Here is a 20,248-nt window from a genome sequence, read left to right as displayed (position 1 = left end):
ATGCAAACTTGTTTCCAGGTTGTTTAGATTAATATGTAAACAAACTGCGGTTCACTTTATACTAGCAATCATTAATGACAATAAACTGTGAATTAAATCTTTTAAAACGCATAAGTAGGAGTTAATTGAGACATTTTGTTTCATTTCATGGATTCAGCTTGACACTGGGTTCATATTAGCTGATTTCTTGTTGGGAAGGGTTATTTTGCCTTGTTTTGTTGTAACCAAAAGGAAACTGATCAATAGACAGTGGCATATCCATCCTGTGGTTGCTAGGAGTAGTTAACCTAACATTTTTTTGTGTTCATCAAAGAAATATATGGATAAAAGTAGTATTATTTCTACAATTCAAGTAATAACAACTTGTACAACAGTGTTTATGTTGATTTTATCCACACAATGCAGTCAAATATCATTTTAAATAAAATGATATTAAAATATTAAAATTCACTAAGTTCTGATTTTTTCAAAAACAAAACAAATGTGACTATACTTAGCCAGTTAATTAGCTAACAATAAATGATAAATTAATCATTTTTACTTACTTTAAATTATGAACTGATGAACACACACATATACATTTACACACAAAAGAGCTTATATATATAGGTTTTTGCAAATGTAGAAACATGTATGTAAACATAACCCACATCCAAAGAGAGACATGTACACACATATCAGGGACCTCTTTGTGCTATTTAGTCTGGCACACTTTATGTATATGTGTGTTATAAACACAGCGATGAAGTGTGGAGTGATGGCTGTCTATCAGATCTAGACTGTTGGACTTGTTGTGTGTTTACCTGGGAGAAACATTCCTGGCTTACCCAGTGTACCGTCCAGCCTGGGGGAACAGACAGAGGAAATTAGTTTATGCAAGGTAAAAGCACTGGCTAGGTACAGGGGAGATTCAGTTGAGTAAACAGCACTTAAATTCATCTCATAAAAAATAGTAAAATATATGTAAGCCAATTTATAGCGCCAATAAAAATTAAACAAATGGCGTCAGCTTGAACAGTATTTATATATCAATGCTTTTGGGAAAACCCCACATGCAGGTTTTAACAGGATGAATAAATGAATGTAATGTTCTGTTTTGAGATGTCAAGCTTTGAAAATAAGCAATGAGAGTTGCAAGAGGTTTCACTTCAACATGTGGACTGTTTGTTCTTTTCATCACCTTAAATTAGGAGTAAATTTGTATCAGAGCAGTCACATGTCTTCAATTATCTTTCTTTTATATCAGTGACCCATTCATTCCATTATTATATTGTGGTGTTTTTGAAGAAGACAGATGTGATGCATTTCCTTTGATTGAACAACAAAAACGGTGAATAGTTTAGATTTTTATGAGAAACACTGTAGGCTTTATTATAATTGTGATTATCAGAGTCTTTATATTGAAGATTTGCATCACTATACTTATAAATAACATTAAATAACAGTCAACCTTTTCTTGACTTATGGTACAGACAGATCAGGGTTGACCTGCTGGTTCCACAGTGTTACATTGCCTCACCATGATTCAACCAAATTACTACAAAAGGTGTTATGAGGTCCAGGTGACATGCTTACATAAGTTTGACCCAATTTATTACCTAACTGACCTCCTTCATGGCTTAGGCTGTGTGGTTCGAGGTAAGAAAATCACTGGGGGAAAAAAAAACATTGAAAAACTATATGGGAAGGGGGCGAGAGGTTTTACTTTACTGATGACTGGACTTCATTACAGCTCAACAAGGCAAGACAAGGAGCAAATCAGAAACCAGTGAGGCTCCTATATGTCAGAAAAAATGTAAAGACAGCAAGATACTCTGCTGCAGGAGTATGATAAAGGTCCAGCTGACAGAAACTGTTGAAGCTGCAAAATTACTGAAAGCTCTGTAGAGAAATTTGTAATGGAGCCATCTCCTTCCCTGCTGTTTTCATGACCTTGGCAGTTAAAACTTGATTTAGATGAAGGCAGGACAAATCACACTTATGAAGATTGCAGCAGGTGATTCAGCAATCGATTTCTGTAATGGAAACACAATTCTCCATAGTATGGTGTAATGCGTCACAGCTGTGTGCCATATTGCGCCAATTGAAAAATGTCCAAATGAAGATTTAACTTGATTTATTTTGTCCTGAAAAGAGATTATATGCTTTGTTTTCTGACACAACTACTTCTCCCTTCTTCTAACTATTGGGTGGTATCCAACATAGCAGTGCCAAAAAGTGTAATAAAATGGACACCCCGGGATAGAGACAGAATGTCAAAAAGAAAGGCACAAAGAGCATGAAAAAAGTTGAAGAGACTGTGACAGCACCTTCTCTGCAGCTCCTTGATGCGCACCATCATGTTGAGGTGGCCCTGGGAATATTGCTCGATCACGTCTCGCACGTCATAGGGCTTCCGCGCTTGCTGTGGATCCATACATGCGCAAACAACACAAACACACACACACAGGGACACAAAAGCCATTGTCAACCATGGCCGCTGTTGCCTGGTCCCCGAAAACATCCCCAACCCCCTTGGGTGCAAAGGGTTCATTGTTAACTCATTGTGTGTGTTTGTGTATGTGTGCGTGCACTGACAAGTGCATGGTCATGTAGAAAGCGATCGTGTTAAGGCTCTTTCACAGCTTTGTTTAGTGTGACGCTGATACAAGCAGCATCATAAGGAACCCAGTGAACTCTTTAGGGTATCCTTGGTATACAGAGTATAGCCACAGCAGCTGAAATCACTTAAGCTATAATTGAAAACATATAGAACACTTAGAAATGGTAAGAATATAGGAACCATTCTTCAATAACATGTAGCATGAAAATGATGGCCAAAGTATCTCAAACATGATCATGTTTTTTTTAACTGAAGCATTTTGCAACACAAAACTTTTTCACTGCATTCTGCTGACTTCAGTGCTATGTGAGGCCAAGTCCTGCTGCGTGTGTGTGTGTGTGTGCGCGTGTCCATGTGTGTATGTAGATTTTGCAAGCAGTTGTGTGTGTTTGTGTGTGCAGTACAGTACAGTAAGTGAATTCCTACTGTAGCCCCAGAGACAGGTTAGTAGAGTTCCCATGATACTATGCTTGAACTGAAGTACACACAAAAAAGACATGCAGGTGCAAGTTTCAGGCATTTAGACACAAACACGCACAGACATACACACACACACACATGCACAGCAGCACCGCAGCTGATATATGCTCTCGGGGCTCCCCCTCCTCTTCCTGTATAACTGCACGCACAACACACACTTCTCTCACTTCCAATCTCTCTCCCTCTTTATCTCTGTATCTCCCACTTGCTTGCTCTATTTTGCTCTGTTGTGTTTCTCTCCTCCTTTGGATTTTTCTTTTTTTTTTATTATTGCTTACCTGAAATTTCTTCCTGGCCACAAAGTACTGCATTCTGCGGAGGACTTTTACAGCTGATCTCTGGGCATGGGACAACCTGTGCAAGAAAGACAGATTGATTTAGTCCAAAAAAAACCCCCAAAAGCCTACAGATGTTTCCTTACTGTAAACTGTGAAGTGGCTTGTTTTGGACGAGCCGAAACTCCAAGCAGAGTCTAATTAGACCTTGTTGCGTTTCAGGATAGATGTACAATGTGTGCAGCAACAAAATATGTGTGGCCCTTGCAGGAGATCATACACAGAGCAACAGGTATGCATGTGCCCCAATGTACACTTTTACCTTATAATGTATTTATTAACACATATTAAACTTTGTGCAAAGTGAAACAAGAAGAAAAACAGACTCAGTTTGCATTAAGAGGAGTCCTAAAAAACATGTCCCATGGCTCAAAGCAGCACATCTGTGTCAACACGAAGGAAAACCCACTGGTACGGAGCTAAACACTGGAACAGAAACCACTGGATGCAAACAACACACACAAACACATACTCGCATACCATAGTGACTGTATGGTATGCATTTGTGTTTGTTTTTTCATAGAGGCACTCCTGTGTGCAGTGGACTGGTGCTCATTAGGTTTATTTATCAGAAAATGCTGAAACATATCTTTGGATGTTAAGTGTGTGAGAGATGCATGTTTTGATGATGTGTGCTGTGTGTGAAAATAGATCATGAGAAAACAGGAATGGAAACTGTGTTGACCGAGTGGATTTCATTGATCCGAGGGATTGCAGACACATAAACACTGGTACTGTACAGACACAGATGGATAACCCCAACTTTGGAACTGAAGTGTGTGCAAAAAATATTGAAACTCTCTCTCTTTGCCCTTGTCTTTTTCTTAAGGCTTTTCTAAATGAAATACTTTCTGATGAATTACCCTGAACCACTTTGGCTAGAAAGATAACTTTCCAAGTGTGTGTGTGGTTAAGATGAAGACTAAGAAAAGTCTTTGTTACAGGGGTCTCAAGGCACATCAATCAGTGCAAGATGTTAAGAGATGTTGCAGCCCAGTACATCCGTGTTAACCACTATCCTTGCTACTGTAAGTTTCAGTGTATTACATGTAAAAAAAAAACCTAAAAAAAACATGGTTATTAAGATATAGTTGTTAATACAAACACAGGAAGAATTATTACCTCAATGTATTTATTCAATAGACAAATAAATAAAAGTAAAAACAGCAGTGGTCCACCAGGTGAACAGGATTTCTAGTTGCTCCTTATTATTGTGCCCTTTTCTCTGTCTTCTATTTCATGTACAGTATGTCTCAGAGACAGGTGACCTTTCAGCCATCTGTTGGTATCAGAAACATCAAAGTTAAGCCGGTAAGCCGCAGGATGGTGTGTGTGTGTGTGTGTGTGTGTGTGTGTGTGTGTGTGTGTGTGTGCAGTGTATCTGCTGTGAAGGTGGATTAACCGCAAACTGACGTCACCAGATTCTTGCTGGAAAGCTTGAGAGGAAGATGACAGAAATGAAAAGGGAACCGAAAAGAATTGGTTGCTTCTCAAAATGTAAGCAAGTAAAAATGCTGAACATAAAATGTTGGTTGGGTCACATTCCCGCTTCTACATACAAACACACTGCACTTTTTTTGGAGCACAGAATGTGAAGGCATACATAATGCATCGGACGTTTGCGAATGTGTTTGTGCTCTTTGCTGGTACTTTGAGTGTGACTGCAGCTAGAGATACATTATTCTCCACTTTAACGGCCTTCAAACAAAAAAATCAATGAGTCCATTCTAGTGCTTTTGTATGTAGGGGGTAATCTGTGCGTATGTGTGCTGTTGTGAACATTTCTGTCAAGCTATGTCCCAGTCAAATCAGACACACCCACCCGAACATCAACACAGAAATGCACACACCACCCTCCCACTCCCCAAACAAGGGTCTTTGTGGAGTCAACAAGTCGCTCTGAGGTCTTAATTAGGCAGCAGGACAACAAAAGGACTTAACAGACAATGCGTTGACGTGGGACCATAAAACATGAGCATCAAAGGCTGTCGGGCTGCTGTCTTTTTTCCTGCCCTCCATGCACAGCCTGCCCAAGCTATAGGAGGAAATGCACACAAACAATACCATACATGAAAAGCATGAGGCCCTACTTTGGAAAAAAAAGGTTTACCCCCCACCTTCCACCCACCTCCTATCGTCAATGAGGAGAAGGATGGGGTTTTTTTCTCCTCTTTTCTGTGTGACTCAGAGTTTCGAGTATAATTGGGAGAGAAAACACATGTAGGAAACAAAAAACATGTGCGGTTTTGATCGTTGTACAACTGTACCCAGCTCCCTCCTTGCCCTCCTCCCGCTTCTTGCATTTGACACAAATGCACACACATGTTCATTCGGTAAGTGTGATAAAAGAATAACATAGAGGGTTTTTGTCCAACCTCTACGCCCACTCCATTAAATTCTTGGCACAAAGAATCAGAGGAATGTAATTCCCACATTTCTTTGCTGATGCTGCCCATCAAACACTTGCACTCTGACTCTGCTTCCTACTCATCTCTGACTGCCTCCCCTTTCTCTTTTTTATCTTCATGTTTATTTTTCATCTGTGCAGAAGATTTGACATGCAGTGTATGCTGAGGACTCCTCTTGAGTCAGCAAAGCTTAGATCTCACCCACGACGACTTCAATATACTTTCCATTGTCCTGCGCTGTATGATTCATTCACAGCTGGGAAGGCAGGTTGTGTATTTTTTTCTTCTTCTACAGATTAAACCCCAACTCCACTTTTAACAGACCAACCATTCTTCATTAGGTCAACTGTAGAAGCCTTTATAAGCTATAGTCGCTGGAGTCATGAACTGGCCTTGTCTATCTCTTGAAAAGCTGTGACAGATTTAGCCCCATGGGCTCCCCTGGACCCTTCTCTCTTAATAAGTTTTCTCTTTTTTTCATTTTCAGATGGTCACTTTGGAGATCTCTGAGTTGTCAATGGCAACTCTCCCTCATCCCCCACCTCCTCAGTTCTTTCTTTGGCAGGGGACCGTCAAATATCCTGTGCTTCCATGGCGCGCTGCAATAACCTCGGAGTCAGTCAGGAGAGAGCAGCCTTAGACATCAATGTGCTATGGTCAGGACCCAGCAAGACTGCTGGCCTGTGTGTGTGTGTGTGTGCGCGTGTGTGTGTATGTGTGTGTGTGATAAGCTTTATGAGTTGTGCTTTGGTCCATCAAAGAGATGTGCTCCTCTTCTGTTCTCCACAAAAACAGGCATTCCTTTATCATATCTTGAAAGGATAAGATGACCACAGTCTTTCAGGAATGTTTGCTCTAAAAGTGATGGCATGCCAGTGGGTGCCGTGGTATGAATTATAGGGGTGCACAGCAAAGTCACAATATCGCACCAGCCAAGTTTCCCCATCCAATGAGCATATTAAATTAATGGGTTTTGATGCAGTTCTAAATCAAGAAATGCTCTCATGTGAATTTGCCATGCCATGTGAAATTCTCTTTGAGAAATTAAACTAGCCCTGAAAAAGGACTTTTCAGACTATGCCCAACTAAGCCAGCTAAATCTTAAAAAAGCTTTTATATGTGCTTTTCTTCTTCCGTGTACATATGCAAAAAAATAATGCATCAGAGCCACCAAATAGTCAGATAGTCAGATGCCCTCTCTGGCTCTGTGGTGATCTTATACTGTATTTAAATAAAGCCACACATAACAATGTTTTCTCATTTTCATATTTGTAATGGCAATAAGTCCGCAGCTCAAAAATGGTACAGTACCTATTAATCTGCCCAACAGTAATTCCTGGCCGACAAGAGCGCCGTCATGAATCCAATCCAATCCCAAGCGGTAGTTAGTCAATCGTCGCTCATATATATCCAATCCTTGCCGGAACTCTCTCACACACAAACAAACACACACTCACAATAGGACTGAATAATAACTAAGATTGAATAGAGTTCTCAGATTAAATAAAACGAGGATTAATAAAATATTTAAACAACCAAATTAACTGAGCACTTTCAGATTAGGCGGCAGTTGCAACATACATATCCTACACACACATATATATATACATACAGTCACAACAAATGTCATACTTACTTTCACATGAATATTAATTGATCAATATTTCATATTTAATGTAATTTAATACTGTGCAATATCTGTATACCGTGCAATATCATTACTCTCATTGTCCATACCGATTACTCATTGCATTATCACCATTATCACCATCACTGTGCAATATTTAAACGTGCTAACCATGGTGCTAACCGCTAATCGTTATGGACCATGGATATATTATGGACATCGAAAAAGCAATACATTACACAAAGAAGAAACTTTCGCTTGGGACTACCGGCATAGATTAGACATATGGCGACACCCTTGTCAATCATCTTAACTGCAGTTGGGTCCCTCCCGAGTTTTTTTCTCGCAAATTTGTAAGTTTAATCTCAGAAAGTTTTTTTCTCAAATATTCCCCCCTCCTCCAGGTCAGTATTAACATATGGCCCTAATACCCCGTAGTACTGAACTCTCTATCACTTATCAATAATATAAATGCACTACGTTCAGTATGCAATTCCAAACATTGTTGAGGCTTGGCAGGATATAAAGAAGTTTTGTTGTTCTTCTGTCAATATTTCTATGATAGCTCCTCCATCCTCCAATCCAGACCTGCCATTGTCAATTGGAAAGTCCCTGTTCACAAAGTGGAAAGAATATGGTATGCATTAGTTTCAACACTTGTTTACTGAAGGTTCCCCTTAAATCTTTCACGGATTTAAGATCAGAGATTTAAAATCCAAAGCAGGATTTTTTATAAATACCTACAAATTTGTCACTTAATTAGTAGGATTCTGGAGAGCACCACATCGTTCAAATGGAAAATCTCTTTCAAGAGTGTTCTGCTAAACCATCATCAAAGTTCTTCTTTGACTCTACTTAAGAATATCTGGGATGTGATTTTAATGATGACCTGTGGGACATTATGTGTCAGACCTCCAAAACTTGTTTAAACAAACTCTGAACAAAGCATTACAACTGGAACTTATACTTAAAAAATAAAGGGGATATCTTTCAGTGAACATTTGAACCTCTTCTGTACCCCCTGACCCCTTCAGCCATGTTAGAAGTGCTTTGATTACTATACTTATACTGTGACCATAGTTATTGTTTCTTGTGAATGTTTTTATATTTCATTTCACTATAGTCACTATTACTATTATTTTTAATCTTACCACTATTGTCTATGTACTCTATCTTTTTATTATGTTTGTTAAATAATTAACATAAAGAAAGAAATGATTGCGAAAAATGTGGCTTGTGATAAAGTGTTGCATATAAAGTTTTTTTTTTAAGTATGTCCTCCTCCCTTTGTGTCTGCTCCAATTGTTTTCATGTCCTCCATTGCCAGATCAATTGAAGCTGATCAAGACATGCTGGAGATAATAGCAGCCATCATGATACATCAAAGCCTTGTGCCCATTAAGAGCTGATGACAAAGAGAGACCAGAGAGAGCAAGCCATGTTTGATGTTTTAAGCCAAAAAAAAGAGTGAGGGCAAGACATGGTCATTAATAGATTTGGTATTACTATCATCCTCTGCTTGTCTATCACTAAAAAATGTATACTAGGCATGTAGGGATGTCATGAGTCAAGTCTACCGGCGTATCCCTAGCCTAAATCAAATTCTTCATCAAAGAACCGATCAGACACTGAGAATTTAAACTTGCTTCTGTTTCAATCAAACTCACACACATTACTATACTCTCTCACATGCACTATTATACTCTCTATCTCTCTCTCTCTCTCTCTCTCTCTCACACACACACACACACACACACACACACACACACACACACACACACACACACACACACACACACACTACTATACTCTCACACATGCTACTATGTTCTCTCATATACACCATTATACCTTCTCACACAGACTAGTATACTCTCTGAGTATAGTGGTGTATATGTAAAATGATGATGCTGTAAGTAAGTCCAAGATTTATTATATATCAAGGGGCCTCTCATACGTAAGTACATGTACATGCATACAGTCTTACAATCTCTCAAAAACATTCTTTACCACACAGTATAGCTCTTAATATTTAGTCTTATGTCTTATTTTAAAGGGGAGATATGTAAATTGTCAGGTCTATATGGGACTTTATTGGTATTGCTTGATTTACAGTTAAAACAAAACCCCAAAGTTCAGTCTCTGTAATATTTTATCTCCTGTCTGGTTAAGGCCCTCTCCTGATGAGCCCACTCTGTCGTAATTGGTAACTGAATATCATATCATCATACAGCCCTTGTGGATAACACAAACAATCCATGGAACAACCTTAGCAACAAAGACTTCAGAACGGACAGATGTGGGCATGTGTGAACAATCTGACGTCATCAACAAGAGGAAGAAGAGGTCATTTCGCAAACGGAGCATTCAGAGCAGGAAGCATTTTCACATATGTTCACCTCAAATTGGTGAATTGGTGAATTTGGAACTTCGACTATGTTTAACATAGACATCCAGCATCATAACAGTATAAAATAACATCACTAAATGAGATCACAAAATGCATGACACGTCCCCTTTAACAAACAAGGTTGGAAGGAATTCAAGTTTCAGCATTTACTATTAGAAAAATATCTCAACAGGAGTCTTTACAATCCTTAGTCTCAAAGATTAGTTGTCTGATCACACATAAACAGACACTGACACATTGACATAGAGTCCCCCACCTTTAAGCTTGTAAAAGAATCCGACCAATGAAAATAACTTCTCTTGAAAGATGGTCGACATACTTACAACCTCAGAAAAGTCCCACCCATTTTAAATGTTAATGACGCCACGTCTCACAACCTGTCATTATTTGAGGAGAACAGAGACATACACAACTCTTTCCACCACTTGGTGAGAAGATTGGGGAGGAGCGCACTTCTAACAAGTACTAATGACTGGTGAACTCTTCTTGTCATGACTCTAACTGCCAAATTAACTAAAGATTTGGGGCGAGGAGGTTTCCAGTTAGACAAGCTAGAAAATGAAAAACTACAGCCGTGGGAAAACACCTTTTACCACGGTATGCTGACCACAAAGAACTAAGACTATGACTATGTAAGACTATGATGTAATCTCTGAAACATAAAAAAGACTTATTACAGGTATTTCTAAGACATCAATGTCCATGAGTTTACATATAAAATATAAATGTTGATTTTTAGCATATTGCAATACACTTTAAACATGAACTACATACACCCATGAATCTCACAATAGATCATCTTAAGATGTGTTTATATTTCTTGCCATCAACTGACTGAGAGGAGAGAAAGAGAGTCTGGGATGATGGCTACTTCATAGACTAAACCAGGCTGATTCAGGGTCTGAGGGTTAATGTTCCAGGCCTAAGGTGTAGCCTAAAGAGGGGTATGTGGCTGTAATTATTCTTCAAAGGGAGCCTAATTAGAGAATCAGATAGATCTCGGGTAAAATGACCCCCTCTTTGGTGCTAGGCCCTCTCCTAGACCAAATGTTTAAGGTGTGTCAGTAAATTGGGCATGCATATAAGTGAGTCAACCAAAGTAAAAATTGTATTTTCAGAGGACATTGTCTCTCCATGGATATAGCTTTTAAGGATGTTTTGTTTCTTTTCAGGTGAATTTCTTTAGCCAGTCGGTTGGTCCACCACTTTCATCCAGACTGAAATATCACTAGAACTGTTTGAGGCATTGCTATTAAAGTTTGTAAAAACATTTGTGGTTCACAGAGGATGAATCCTACTGATTTTGGTATTCCACTGACTTCTCCTCAATTGCCACCATGAGGTTGACATTTGTAGTTCAGAGTGAGATATCTTGACTACTATTGGCTAGATGCTACAGATATTTTACATCGGTAGAAAACAGATTCTAATGACTTTTGTGTCCCCTGGCTTTTCCTCTAGTGCCTCCAGAAAGGTTTCACTTATTCTACTGGATGGAATGACACAAACGTTACTACAGACATTCATGGATCCCATATGACATATTCTAGTGACTTTGGTGTTCCCGTCTTTTTAACTTGTGCCATCTCAACGTATAGATTGCTGTGAACCCCTTTTCATAATTTCCAATATCATCATTTTAGTTTGTGTAATACTTTGGTATATGAGCTTCAGCAATACAGTTGAATATCAAATGTTAGCATGCTAACACGCCTAACTAAGATGATGACCACACTTAATATTTCACACAGACATCATTAGCATTGCCGTTGTGAGTCTTTTAGCATGCTTATGAGAGCGAGCTGTGTCTAAGTCCAGAGTTACAGATAGACATCATACATACATCTCCTGTTGTTCTATATCGTGCCAATACAATCTGGTGTTTCAGGCTCTGTCCTAAGCTCCCACAAATCACCTACTGTACAGTCACCCAGTATTTGATTACAAAACATTTTTTGTTTTACTTCACAACCATTTATAATTTCTGCCCCTGGTGTAAAAGTGTATCTCTGCTTGCATGCAAATCTACAGTATATAAGGGCTTGGCTCACTGACTCAGTCCAGAATGACAAGTGGGGAGTGGTAAACCTTTCAAGTGGCCAAACACACATGCACAAGCATCTAGTAAATGAAAGCATGTACTCAGGCACATACTGTATACACCAATGCATGACACAGACACATAAAGCTCCTCCCTGTTAATACCAAAATTCTTGAGATCTAGTGTGTTTGTGTGTGTGGGTATGCGCGTGCATGTAGAGAGGAGGGCGATTGGGTTTCTCCAGTGAGGGAGGAGGGGGTGAGGTGGTGAAGAAGGATTTATAATTCATGGCCTAATAGGATTTGTTGCTGTTTAGCAGGATTAGGCATGTTAGAGAAAGAATCTATTTATTGTTGCCAGTCGGGGGGTCCCCTCGCATGGATGGGGTGATTTTTGGGGCTGGGTTTGGGGGGGTGCATGCTGGACCCTTGAATTTTTTTTCCCCCTCAGTCATTTTCTGGGATATCCCCTGGCACTGAGGCCTCTGAACACCCAAGTCCACCCCCTCCCCTCTCTTCTTAGTCCCACTACAGCCACCATCTTTGGATTAAATTGGCTGTTTCGCTTTCATAGTGCTCTGATAATCCAAGCACATGAGCCCAGTGACTGTTCATGCCAACACACATGGCTGTTCATCTGTGTTTTTGTGTGTGTGTATGTGCATGAACAATTAGCACCACATTGCCTTTGGGGGAGCTAGGGCCTGCTGGAGGCAGTGGTCACAGATCTGCCCACGTTCAGCCTGACTTAACCCTGGCTATGGACTCAGCGGGTGGACAGAGAAGAGGAAGAGGAGAAGAGAGAGAGAGGAAGGAGAGAAGGAGTAAGAAAGATAAAGGAAGAGATGGAGGGTGACCTGTGGGCCTTCTTAGCTAAGGGGCTTCCCTTTCATAAGCCAATGGGTTTAGATTATAAAACCATTCTCCTTTTCTAAAGAGCATAATTCTTTCATTCATGTGTGGCTGGGGCTACAGTGGGGGGCTGACTGACATTAAAGACTGCTGTTTAATTAGGCCTTTCTACAGTGGTCAGTCTTTTTGTTCTTGCTTTCGACTACGGGAGGCCTTGCTGGCTTCCCTAATGGCCAGTGAAAGTTGCTGTGTGTCTGTTTGTTAATAACGGAAAGAAAGGAAGATGAAGTTGAAGAGAGATGTGTAGAGGCAGCATTTTTCATTCTCTATTAATAAGTGTAGTATCTTAATCTGTCTACTACGGGAGAATATATTCCTGTGAAATTGCTACTGACTTTGGTCAGTCTTTCCATCTCAATGTGTTCAGTCCTGAGTTCCTGCGTCAGCACTTAAGTTAGAGGGTCACCTTTCCAAGCCTGGTAGAGGCTCCTGGTCTCACTGACCAAACAAACATACACACTGGCCATCAGTACAAACGCTATCATTGTGGCCATGTTCATAGTACTATGAGCTATAAGTTCAAACTTTAAAACACAACATTTTTGTCTAATTCAGACCAACAATAGCGCTGCGCTCCTTCATTTAAAATGGTAGTCTGTCAACACTGCAGAGAGCGCCAGAAAAAAAGAAAGTTGAACCAGAATCAATGTTTGCGGCAATGCAATGTGACAACGTGAGTGTTGTATATCTACCGTTTAAAAAAAAAAGATAACATAGTTGCCCCCATGATACTTTTCCAGAGTTGTAAAATCCTGCCTGCAAGTATGTGTGTGAGCCTGCTGTGCAGTGTTTGTGCTGTCTGATGAACCTTTAAATGCGTTAATCTGCTTTTCCAACTGGACTTCCTGGATCGTATTTTATTTTCTTATCAGTACTTTTTATATATCTCACCAAACTCAGTCCTGTATTGTTCTATTAATTTCAATAAAAAAAAAAAGTTTTTGATATGATATGATATGTTTGATTCATAATTGTCTATTTAGAGGACAGGATTAAGAGATATGGTTGAGAGGTCTAGCCAAACATAATGCTGCAAGCATCTGTTAAATGTGGAGAGGAAATTAGTGTGAACAGGTCAGCTACTGAACAACCCCATCATTCTCAGTTTGGTGTGGTTTTCATTTATTTGCACAGTAATAAAAGACAAGATGCAAACTAATAAAAGTAACCAAACAAAATAGATGACCATCAAACATGTTCCTCTGTAACTCCCACTCATTTCTTTCCAGATAAAACAGAAGAACAGAATGAGAGAGACAGGTAAAGATGAAGTAGTGGTAGGAGTGGCAGTAGTAAGTTGTAGTGGAGGGGAGGGGTTCATGGCAGCAGATGAGGCTGAGAATGTCTTGGCAGACTTGCTTTGATAGCTTCCGTTCCTGGTCCACCGTACAATTAGAACACTCCCTCTGTCTCCAGGTCTGTCTTTACCTGGACGGTAATTACTCTAGCAGTCCAAACACACAAGCAGACAGACAGGAAAGCTGAAAAAGGCGTGAGTGTGTGATTGTTTGTGAATGGGGCCGTCTGGTTGGCGCTTCATAATTCACTCTGAATTGCTATAATTTTACTGTATTCTTTATTTTTAAGTATTTAATTATGTTTCCTTCATATTCTCGGATGCGTCTTATAAATGGCATTGTCAATGCATAAAAAATATTTTAATCATATTTTTGACTGCTTTTTGTTTTACTTAAAGCGACTCTTACCTTTCTTGCATTTCACACAGCACTTTGAAAAAACTTGAACAGCAACAACGACCCCTCCTCCCTCCTATGTCCCACCCCCGCACTCCCTTCCCCTATTCGGACCGAATGATATGATTGGTCAGAGTTTTCACAGAATATTATGAGAATGGAATAATGATGAGTTTCTATGCCTGGTGGATCTCTCTAACATTTTAGAGTGCTACTACCTAATTAATAGCATTTTAACCTAAACAAAAAATGTGTAAAAATGTAATAAAGGTAAGGGTAGCTTTAAGTTTTTTGAGAACTGAGCTGATTTTAGTCTCCAAGAAATGAGGACATTAGACTTGAGATTTGTCTTGTTTGAGAATTAAGAGCAAAAACATTAAATTCTTATATACCTCTAACAATTATAAAAATACACAAGACAAGAAAATCTTGCATATTAGGCCGACACATTCAAAGGAATTGGCCTCACGTAAAAACACTTAACAGCTTTTAAGGGAAAAACAATTATTGATTCCCTGTTATTTTAATAGTCAAGATTAATAGACCAGTAAACACTAGTAACTATTGTATTTGACTAGAAATTTGCCTATTTAGATTTTAACTTTAGGCATGAATTAAAACCTTTACAAGACTTTAGATCTGATTTGGACTTGCACCAAAGTACTTATTAATAGCTCAGTCCATTACCACCTGATTTGCACGACAGAGAGGTAGGAATAAAACCTGCATCATGTTATTCTGACATGACATTGTTAACCACTAAGCTAACACACCACCCTTTGGTATACTGTCACATGTCTACATTTCCTGTTCCCAATCAGCACCAAATCTACATCTTCTGCTTTTGTTGCCCAAATCCTTTAATACTTCTGTCCTCACAGTTGTAGTATTCTAATGTTCTTCTGTTGAAATCAACTGTTATGTTGGAAGAGCCCAGCCCTATTGTTTATTGCTATTTTGCATATTTTATTTAGGTTTTATTGTTTCTGAAAAAAGAGTGCAAGAGAAGGGCCCTCTCTGTTTTCTTCTCTGAATATATAACTCAATCATCTTTTATCCAGGTTGTGGTGGTGGGGTGAGCTGAGCACAGTGTGGTGTTGTGTGACTGGAACAAATGACAGTCCATATCAGTTCTAGTTTATGTGCAGAGAGAACAAGGGAGCAAAAATGAGGAACACTGTTACATTTAAAAGGCTGACTACAGGCTATGATTCCACCTCTGTCTGTGTATGTGTGTACGTGTGTATGCGTGTGTGTGTGTGTGTGCGTGCGTGCGTGCGTGTGTGTAAGCAGTCCAGGTCAGGAACTGCTTCTTGCTTGCTGCTATAGTGGGATCAGATGACTGTACACTGAGAGTTCACGGGCCCAGGAGGAGATGAAAGATGATCAGAGGGCTCGGTGGGTGCAGCGGGGTCTATGATTGGTCAAATTGACCCTCCTAATGTTCTCTGGTAAGATGACATGTTAGAGGGGAGTGTGTCAGAGTGAATTATGGGCCTGTATCACTATTCTTAAGCTCCAAAATTATACGCTTTTAGTTTGGCGCTTTTTTTTGTATCAACAAAAAACTACACTGTTTTCAGCGTAATTTGAATGTTGGTTGACAGCTGTTTCAACAAAAAATGGAATACTGTTTGAGGTCGTGGGGCTGTACAGTAAAACCTGACTCTGTCATCTTAGCATTTTGAGACAATATCCGTTACATGGACAGTGTTTTCTTTGTTATTTGAATATCACCTAAATGGGTAATCAACTGTATTGTCACTGCTGACATCAAGTTAAAAACATATCACTTGCAGTTGTTGTCTATATTTGTCAATGATTGCTTCAACATGTTTGAATGTTTTGTGAATATTGTGTTAGCATGGTTTAAAATAAATGTGAGTGAGACTTTTCTTCATTCGGCAACTGAGAGCAGCCAGATCTGCTGATCTTGGGATTACACTCCGAAAGACGTGAAATCTAATTTGAGTGGGAGAACAATAGCCAGAACATTTGGAACAATGTTGAAAACAGGAGCGCCTGCCAACCTTCAAAACAGAACAGAGTGAACCAAGTGTCCAATTCATAAGGCAAGAAGATAAAACTAAACTCAAGGTCAAACAAAGTTTTTATACACCAAAGAAAGTCTATTTGCAAAAAATGACTTCCATTAATAAATGATGTGTAAAACTATTTAAGAACTCATTGCAACTAAAGAACAGTGATGTATTATTATGTGTTTTTAGTAAACAAATACAGAGACAAAGACAGATACAGAGAATCATGCAGGGACATGCACAATTTGTTGCAGCTGATGTAATACTACCATGATATAACAACACTGACCTAATAACACTACACAGTCTGCAAGCCAGGATAATGAATATGATGAAAAGTGACTTCCAACACTACTCCACACTGACAGACAGGAAAAACAGACATGCTGGCTCAGCGCCCAGAACATTAAATGACAGGCTGAAGTTCAGAGGCATTTATTTGTCATAATATTAAACTAACTTGAGATCAGCTGATATCTGTCAACATGCTTCACCTAATATTGGCGTGATACCGCACTGAACGGCTGTGTCAGCAATGTTTACATCAAACAGAAAAGTTTGGAGACCACAACGGATGGGAAGGTAAAATAGAGAGAAAAAGAGGCCAAACGAGAAAAAGAAGAAGGAGGAGAGGAAGAAGTGCAGGATTCATCCTGTTTTCAAAGAGGTCAGTTATGAGAGCAGTTATCTGAAACGAGGCGCTGGGAACGGGGTGCAAAGCAATAATTGGATGCTTGTCCCGGGCCAATTTTTCAGGGCAAATTATCAACGCATGGGTTGGATTGCTGGGACCACATTGTGGAGGTGGGAACAGTGGGAGCTTTGAGGGGCCAGCGTGACGCACTAATAGAATCATTTAGCACACTGGGATAACGACAGCATGTGATGGATGGAGTGAAAGCCCTTCATCTGCTGCTGCCACGTTAGACCTGCTGACTCACTGCAGAGGTAATGCTGCTTAAGGTGTGGGCAGTAGGAGCTGTGTGTGCCTGTGTTTATGTGCCTGTTTCTAAATCTGGGTGTTTGCATGTGTGTGTGCTGACAGTGAAGTGTGTATCTAAGCATGGCAAAAACCCTCTTGGCAAAATGGACAGAGCCTTGTCTATCTCAGAGCGTGTGAGTAAAATGATGACTGGGCATGTTGCTTTTGGAAAGCCCGCTACACTGTGCCATCTCGGCTTAGGACCGCCTTGTGTGCCCTCCCCTACTCCCAAAAACAAACTGTCACTCACAGCCTGTCATTGGACTCCTCATTTCCAAACTTAAAAAGGAAAAAAGATAAAGATACTTTACTGTAATCAAATACAGAACATTCTTTACAATAACAACTATAGAAATGTAAATGTAATCATTTCAAGCTTTGAATTTGTTGACAGTTCACAGTTCACCGCTTCAAAGTTGAAGACTGTAGAGAAAATTGGGATAATTAAAACGTTGCATGCCACCATTATCATTACTGTAAGTAAGCATTTACGGTTTATACTAAGCCTGTGTGTGTCTGTCTGTGTCTGTGTGAGTGTGTGCACGCGCACCTATAGATTAGAGAAATGGCAGGGGTTATGTTGAATTGATAGAAACGAAACAGACCCTGTTTTTGTGAACAGATAATGACTTGGTGACTTACAGGTAAAACATTTTCAAGGCTTAGATGTACATGTGACTCTCCTAATTCAATCAGGACAAAACCATGAACAACTGTTCAAGTATTCTTAAGAAAAACGTAGGATGAATAGTCAAGTATGAATTAGAGAGAATTAAAAAAAAACATCCAATTCAATCATAGAAGCTTGGGATGGTGCTGTGTACAATTTCAGATGAAGTGAAACCAGTATTGTGTGATGTTTTGCCCCTGATTGAAACAACAAAGCATTTTAGATTTGACACAGCTCTGATACGTTCCTCTGGCTGGCATGTTCATCACAGCTAATCACTCAGTAGCATTTACAGCCATTTGGAATTTTTAAAAAAATCTCAGTAAAACATGTAATAGTATGTTCATTAAATATACATTTTAACTTAAATTATCCAGGAGCCCTAACCCTAATCCTAACCCTAATCCTAACCCATGATCATTAAAAATGATTAAAAGAAAAGCAGTGACAATTCTGCAGCTACTGTACACATTTGAATGATGATCATTGTGTAAACAAACTAATCTTAGTCATAAGGAAATTGTAAAAGCTTATTATTGCCCAGTACGGATATGGGTGTGTAGGATCTTGAGTAGTAGGGTGTTTATGCTATTGCTGGACTGAAGCCAGTCCAGGAGGGAGGACATTTCATAGATGAAATCCTCTCTCCTCTATCCATGCAGGAGGTGAGGTAGCTTGGAGCTGTCAAGAGTGGTACTTGTCCAGCCCTGCGTGGTGCACACTGCTGCACTATGGGAAACACAACCTCACATACAACACACACAAAAGCTCATGTGTACATTCAACGCTCCTCTCACAGATAAGGATACACATACTCACACAAAGACGGCCTCGAACACATGCACATAGAAACAACAGAGAAAGAGAGGGGTGGGGGGAGTGGCGCAAGAAAAGGGAAAGAGCGAGAGAAAGGGCAGCGGGAGAAAGAGTGCAAGATAAAGAGACTGAAAAAAGGGCGTCACAAACAAAAGAAAAGTCAGTTACACACAGGGAGTAAGGAGGGCAGGGAAAAAAGCATTGAAAAACCAAAATCAGCACAAAAAAAAGGGGGCAGAAAAGAAAAAAAAAACCCTGCCTTTAGTGTTGGAGTGGGAGGAGTGAGAGGGAGAGGCAGCAGAGGAGAAGGGGGAACAGACAGAAAGAAAGAAAAAGGAGATATGGAGAGAAAGAGAGAAAGAGCAGAGGAGGAGGAGAGTGTCAGGGCTAGGGGTGATTAAGCCTGGGGTCTCCTCTCTGCAGAGACACGTGCGCAGACTTAATCAAGTCGACGCCAGCCAGCCACATTTCCACATTACTCCCTGGCCGCCTGCCTGACAGGTCCGAAAGAGGGAAGGGACGAGAAGCTAAAGGAACCCCACCACCACCACCTCAAATCAACCTACCCCCTACCCCCTACCCTCTCCTCCTCCTCTTCCTTCTCCTCCTCCTCCCCGGCTTCCACCACCCTCAGGACCCAGAGCAATCCAAGAACACATGTGAGCGGGGCAGTGGAGGTGGAGGGAGGGGATGTGTGTAAATTAAGGAGCAAAGAGCAGAAATACTACTGACTCCACTAAATGAAATGTTATTAGCAGGGAGTACCTATTACTCCCCCCCTTTACTTCTATCAGCTTTTTTCCTATTGCTGGGGGAAAGGAGGTCTGCGTGATAAAACCAGTTACTTTTACAAAGATTTAGGAAGACCATATAAGTACATCCACTTGAAAAAAGATACCTTCAGAAGCTGTATCTAAATGATTTTTTTGCAAAATGTATCATACACTATCAATTGAATCAGCCATTATTACAGTGATGTTCATATTTGCTTGTTTCTGTTGAATTTCTGTTGAATTGCAGCTGTTTTGGAAGTGTGGTAATCTTTGAATTGTGGTTGTATTTCATAATCGTTTCTGGGATTTCTAAACATATTTGAGCATGATGTGAATAAGTGTGATTATGTTTTTCTTTTAATCATGTAAAAATGTACACAACGCACATTCAAAAACCACACTCTCTCTCTTTCAGGCTTGTACTTCTTTTTCAAACTTGACATCCTCTTCCTCAAAAAAT

General features: G+C 39.8%; 1 protein-coding gene across 1 annotated transcript in view; it reads right to left on the bottom strand.

The window, feature by feature from the left end:
• The window catches only part of kcnq1.2 (potassium voltage-gated channel, KQT-like subfamily, member 1.2), a 169,371-nt gene that overhangs the window by 58,893 nt on the left and 90,230 nt on the right, over positions 1–20,248 (bottom strand). Inside the window, exons 15-17 of the mRNA XM_053319246.1 lie at positions 3,361–3,436; positions 2,310–2,404; positions 804–844 (exon numbers count right to left, since the gene is read on the bottom strand). Of these exons, the coding sequence (XP_053175221.1) occupies positions 804–844; positions 2,310–2,404; positions 3,361–3,436 (212 nt within the window). The remainder of the gene's footprint in view (positions 1–803; positions 845–2,309; positions 2,405–3,360; positions 3,437–20,248) is intronic.

Source organism: Scomber japonicus, chromosome 5, assembly GCF_027409825.1.
Source record: "Scomber japonicus isolate fScoJap1 chromosome 5, fScoJap1.pri, whole genome shotgun sequence".
Lineage (NCBI taxonomy): Eukaryota > Metazoa > Chordata > Actinopteri > Scombriformes > Scombridae > Scomber > Scomber japonicus.
This window is presented reverse-complemented; position numbering and strand designations above follow the sequence as displayed.